Source organism: Alexandromys fortis, unplaced genomic scaffold, assembly GCF_014885135.2.
Source record: "Alexandromys fortis isolate MF-2015 unplaced genomic scaffold, M_Fortis_MF-2015_v1.1 scaffold_227, whole genome shotgun sequence".
Taxonomy (NCBI): domain Eukaryota; kingdom Metazoa; phylum Chordata; class Mammalia; order Rodentia; family Cricetidae; genus Alexandromys; species Alexandromys fortis.
Window position 1 is genome coordinate 497691 of NW_026068109.1, and position 6159 is coordinate 503849.

Here is a 6159-nt window from a genome sequence, read left to right on the forward strand (position 1 = left end):
ACAGGGTTTCTCTGTGGTTTTGGAGCCTGTCCTGGAACTAGCTCTTGTAGACCAGGCTGGTCTCGAACTCACAGAGATCCGCCTGCCTCTGCCTCCCAAGTGCAGGGATTAAAGGCGTGCGCCACCACCGCCCGCCGGGTGCACACGTTATGTGATGTTTTACTCTTTTGGCTTTTTGAGGCGCTCACCACCCAGCTCCCAAATAAATCACACACAGAGGCTTATTCTTAGTTATGAATGCCTGGCCTTAGCTTGGCTTGTTTCTTGCCAGCTTTTCTTATATTATCCCGACTACCCTTTGCCTCTGGACTTCTATCTTTGTCCATTTCTATACGCCTTTCTTTGCTTCTTTCTCTGTGCTTGCTGTGTAGCTGGATGGCTGGCCTCTGGTGTCCTCTCCTTGTTCTCTCGTTTGTTCCTTGCTCTCCTGGTCTCGCTTCTCGTATTTATACTCTCTGCCTGTCAACCCCGCCTATTGTTTCTGCTTCACTATTGGCTGTTCAGTTCTTTATTAGAACCATCAGGAGTTTTAGACAGGCACAGTAGTGCAGCTTTGCAGAGTTAAACAAATGCAGCATAAACAAAAGTCACAGACGTTACACTAATTCCCCAGTACAGACATGACTGTGCTCGAGTGTGGGGTCAGGATCCCTTGAAGGAGTTGGTCTCCTTTCAGCACATATGGCCCAGAGATTACACGACAGTCGTCGGGCTTCGCCCTAAGTGCCTTTACCCACCAAGCCATCTTTCTGGCCCTAAACAAATGAGTGAAGTTTAAGCAAAAGCCACTGTGGCAAAACTTTAACCTGCATTAAAGTGCTTATCTTATCTTTACAAAAAAGCTAGCCAAAGAAGTGTTAGACAGAAGTCCTTGGTTCAGAACTGCAGTGAACTTTGCAATCTTTTCCCTCTAAGGCTGCTGTGTCATAGGTAAGATGAGATGCAAAGCCTGTTTCTCTCAAGTTTCCTACACTCTTAAAAACACATGCTTAACATTTGATCCAGCCAACCTGCTCCGAGGTATAAATGCAAGAGAAATGAAACTTAAATTCACACAAACGCTGTAACCCATCTTCCACCTAGAGACAGGACATCTCCCCTTTAACTAGTGAGTGAGTGAGCAGACTGTGATGCACCTGTACACTAGAGCTCTGCTCAGCACAGAGGAAACGGGCCAGAGGTTACGGCTCATTGGGTAAGAGTGCTTGCTGCTCATTGGGTAAGGTTGTGAGGCCTGGAGCTCAAGTGCCAGCACCCACATTTGACAGCTTACAGCAGGTTTACAGTAGGCTGTAGTTCCAGCTTCAAGGGATCTGGTGCCTTCTTCTGATCCCCGTGGGTGCATATGTACACATTCAAAAATAAAAAGGTTTTGATCTCTAAAAAGAAAAATTACTAATGTATGTAGCAGCTTTGGCGGACTCTCAGACACTGTGCCATCTGAAGAAGACAGGTGCAGAAAACAATGTGTTGTTTTACTTCACTCATGGGACATTCTAGAAAAGGCAAACTGGAGCCTGGAGGGGCTTACCTACAAAGAGCAACAGGGTCAGATTTGGGTGATAGAACTGTCCTGTGTCCTGCTTGTGGTGGCTATGTGACTCAGGAGTGTAAACCAGCCAGAAGTGTGTGTGTGTGTGTGAGTGTGAGTGTGAGAGTGAGAGAGAGAGAGAGAGAGAAGCTGACTAGGTGGTGGTACGGTAGGTAGTGTTTAGGAACAGTTGCAATGTGCTCCTAACCTGGTGTCTCTCCTTTGCCTAGCTCATCTACATTGCCTGCTCCTATGCCACGGTGTACCTGATCTACATGAAATTTAAGGCCACATATGATGGAAATCACGATACCTTCCGAGTGGAGTTCCTGGTGGTTCCAGTGGGAGGCCTCTCATTTCTAGTCAATCATGACTTCTCTCCTCTTGAGGTTGGTTAAGGGCTTTACTGGTCACATCTGGTTCCTGTTAACAGAAAATGAATTATTCCTGTTTTCTTCCCTTAGTTTTGCTGTTTGACAGACTTCTCGTACAGCATACACTGTTGTAATAGATTGGTATATTGGGATTAAAGCGCCTGGGTACTTGGGTGTCTGCCAGCGGTTTATTGCAGGATGTTTTCCCAAACTAACTTGGTGTTGTGGTACATGCCTCTCATCCCCACTTGGGAAGCAGAGGCAAAAGGATCGGGAACTCAAGGCCATCCTCAGCTACATAGTGAGTTTGAGGCCAGTGTGAGCTATATAAGACCTTGTCTCAATAAAAGAAAGTGGGGGGATGAGAAGGACTGGAGAGATATCTGCTAGCAGAGTGTTGAGCACCCGAGTTTGCACTCCAGAACCCATATGAAAATGGAGGTGTAGTGGTGCATATAATCCCAAGTGTTGGGCAGTTTGAGATAATAGATTGCTGGGGCTCACTGTGAGCCAGCCCAGCTTACTTTGTTGTTGTTGTTTGTTTGATTGCTTTGAGACAGAGTTTCTTTGTAGCTTTGGAGCCTGTCTTGTAACTCACAGTAAAGACATGTGTCACTACCGCCTGGATTCCAGTTTACTTACAAGGCTAATGAAAGACCCTGTCCCTAAAAAGAGGTGGATGGCACCTAAGGAATGACCCCTGAGCTGTTCTCCAGCACTAGCGCACATGTGCACACACACTGAAAATGCAAGGGCTTCCTAACTTCTGACGGGGGTGTAACCATTTATTGACAGACTCATTGCTAGTTGAAAAAAAATGCTGGGCTGTGGTGGTGCACACCTTTAATCCCAGCACTCAGGAGGCAGAAGCATCTCCGAGTTCAAGCCAAGCTGGTCTACAAAGTGAGTTCCTAGTTCCAGGACAGCCAGGGCTACACAGAGAAATCCTGTCTCAACAAGAAAGAAAAGAAAAACCATTTAATATAGCTATCTTTTCTTTTTTTTTAAATTGATTTTTATTGAGCTCTACATTTTTCTCTGATCTCCTTCCTGCCTCTCTCCACCCCTTCAACCCTCTCCCATGGTCCCTGTGCTCCCAATTTACTCAGAAGATCTTATTTTTTTCTGCTTCCCATGTAGATTAGATCCATGTATGTCTCTCTTAGGGTCCTCATTGTTGTCTAGGTTCTCTGGGATTGTGATTTGTAGGCTGGTTTTCTTTATGTTTAAAAACCACTTATAAGTGAGTACGTGTGATAATTGTCTTTCTGTGTCTGGGTTACCTCACTCAATATGTTTTCTAGATCCATCAATTTGTCTGCATATTTCAAGATGTCATTATTTTTTTTCTGCTGTGTAGTACTCCATTGTATAAATGTACCACATTTTCCTTACCAACCTAGCACATTGTAGACTATTGTTTCCTGTCAGTGCAGGAGGTGCACTGTGACTGACCGGGATCAGCAGCTCTGCTACTCAGCATCGTAGTACATCCACTAGCCAGGACATGAAAATTAAGTATGGTTTCTATTGGGTGTATGTTGCTTTCATATTGTTGCAAAGTTGAAGAATTGTCAGGCAGAGCCATCTATAGTGGAAAAATAAGGGCAGTTGGTAGAGAATCAAGAGAAACAGTGACAGAAAGCAGGGTGGGTTGGGGACTCTGGATCTGAAGTGAGATGAGCCCACACAGAAACACCTTCCATGTGGATTCATGGTAGATAAGACATGACAATTCCCTTACCCAGCTAATCTTAGGCAGCTCACCCAATCTCTTAAATGGTGTCCTATGTGGTAGCTGGTTGCTCCTCCAGCTGAAGCTGGCCTCCTGTCTTTCAGATCTTATGGACCTTCTCCATCTACCTGGAGTCCGTGGCCATCCTTCCACAGCTCTTTATGATCAGCAAGACCGGCGAGGCTGAGACCATCACCACCCACTACCTCTTCTTCCTGGGCCTCTACCGTGCTCTGTACCTCGTCAACTGGATCTGGCGTTTCTACTTCGAGGGTTTCTTTGATCTCATTGCTGTGGTGGCTGGTGTGGTCCAGACCATTCTCTACTGCGACTTCTTTTACTTATACATTACAAAAGGTATGTCATGTCTGTCTTCAGTCATAGCTGCAGATTCTGTCAAGGGCTTGCTTGCCCAGCTCTCCTGAGACAGGGTTTCTCTGTGTAGCCTTGGCTGTTCTAAAATTCACTCTGTAGACCAGGATGGCTTGGAACTCAGAGATCCGCCTTTCTCTATCTCCCAGATGCTGGGATGAAAGGTGTGCATCACCACCACCTGGCCTGGCTGTTCTTTTCTATTGCTGTGATTTCCTTATACTTGTGCGGCATGTGTTGAGACAAGGACCCAGGGAGAAGGGAACTGAACTTGTTCATACAGTGACCTCTTATTTCTGTTCTTTCTGTCAAATCCAGTACTCAAGGGAAAGAAGCTCAGTCTGCCAGCGTAAGTGCCAAAGACCACCAGCAGCCTCTGTCCTTCAGGGTGCTCGGACAGGATCTCACCACAGCAAGGGCGCGGGATGCTCAGTGCGGAGAAGCAGAGATGGCTCCTTCTGTCGCAGCCGCTTCCTGTGGCTCTGCGGGGATGCAGAGGAAGGGACCAGGAGGCTCTGTCCACTGCATCCTGCCTTAGCTTTTTTATTACTATGTACAAAGAGTTTTTTACACAAAGAAACTTAATGCTGTGTTAATAAATTCAATGTGTAGGTGAATTGGGGCAGTTCCAAAAGTGACAGTTTTGTACAGAATAAGTACAAGCCTTTTTTATTTTTTGAAAATTCGTTGAGATGGTCGCTTCTTTGTGTCTACAATGAAATTATACTCAACACTTGGTAGATTATTCAAACATCTGTCAAATTTCCATGCTATTTATTTCATTTTTTTTGCCAAAAGATGAGTTGTGTTTGAAATCTGAGACACTGTGTTCCATTGGTGTTTCTGCTCAAATCAGTCCTCATTGTCCTGAAAATCCTTCCCCAGATGTCAAAACACTACACTTCAGGTCTGCGAGAGTGGCTGGCAAGGCCTAGAGTTTTCATTATCAACACATCAGGTTCCCAGTGGAAACAGTGTCGGCTGATGCTCACCAAACACTCACCCTTCATCACTGCCAAGACGTGGCAGCTTGAGTTTGTCCAGAAGGTGTGGAGAGCCCACCACACCCAGAGGTTCTGAGTCTCCTGCCTTCTGAATACAGAGAGTGGAGGGTGATGGCTATTTGGACAAGCACTCTGCTCCTCTGAGGACGGGACACAAATGGCTACCTGTCACTGTCAGTCACAAATTCCAAGGATCACTTCAACCATGTCAGATTCAAATATTTTCATTTGTGCTTTTGGTGATAAAATGATTGACAATCTTTTTAATTGGCAACACCAATTGTCATTCCTTAGACTTTTTAGGTTTTTTTTTTTTTAAACTGGCTCTTGCATGACCTACCTTGTGTTAACATCCTAAATAAACATTTTATTAAACAGAACATACAGTCTTTTCTATGAATTAGACTTCTAAAAATTGTGTTACAATGAAGCCAAAGCTCTACAGGGCTGCACTCAGCTCTACGAGGGGCTGGAGAGATGGCTCCGTGGTTAAGCACTTGCTAAGCACTTGCCGTTCTTGCAGAGTTCAATTCGCAGCTCCCACATGGTGGCTCACTCTAACTCCAGTTCTGGGGGATCTAACACCATTTTCTGGGCCCTAAGAGCACATGCATGCAAGTGTATGTCCTCATACACACATAAAAACTAATAATCTGGACATCTTCCTGTGTTTTATGGGGAAAGTAAGGCTTTTCATCACTGGTTTATTTTTTTTTTACTTACTTGAATATGATTTTATTTGCTACACCATAAATATCAGAAGTATCGAATAATTATAATGTGCTGATGGCAAGAATGGAATAGCTTTACTTCCTACAGTTAAAGTGCCTTGTGTATGCTCTACTATGTTCATAGCAGCATTGTTTGTAATAGCCAGAACCTGGAAACAACCTAGATGCCCTTCAACTGAAGAATGGATGAAGAAAGTATGGAATATATACATACTAGAGTACTACTCAGCAGTAAAAAACAAGGACTTCTTGAAGTTTGCAGGCAAATGGATGGAAATAGAAAACACTATCCTGAGTGAGGTAAGCCAGACCCAAAAAGAGGAACATGGGATGTACTCACTCATATTTGGTTTCTAGCCATAAATAAAGGACATTGAGCCTATAATTCGGGTTCTTAGAGAAGCTAAATAAG

General features: G+C 44.5%; 1 protein-coding gene across 1 annotated transcript in view; it reads left to right on the top strand.

Annotated features, from left to right (window-relative positions):
• The window catches only part of Kdelr2 (KDEL endoplasmic reticulum protein retention receptor 2), a 26614-nt gene extending 22108 nt beyond the window's left edge, over nucleotides 1–4506 (top strand). The window contains exons 3-5 of the mRNA XM_050124397.1: nucleotides 1762–1920; nucleotides 3745–3997; nucleotides 4331–4506. Of these exons, the coding sequence (XP_049980354.1) occupies nucleotides 1762–1920; nucleotides 3745–3997; nucleotides 4331–4365 (447 nt within the window). The 3' untranslated portion in view covers nucleotides 4366–4506. The remainder of the gene's footprint in view (nucleotides 1–1761; nucleotides 1921–3744; nucleotides 3998–4330) is intronic.
• The last annotated feature ends 1653 nt before the right edge of the window (nucleotides 4507–6159 follow it).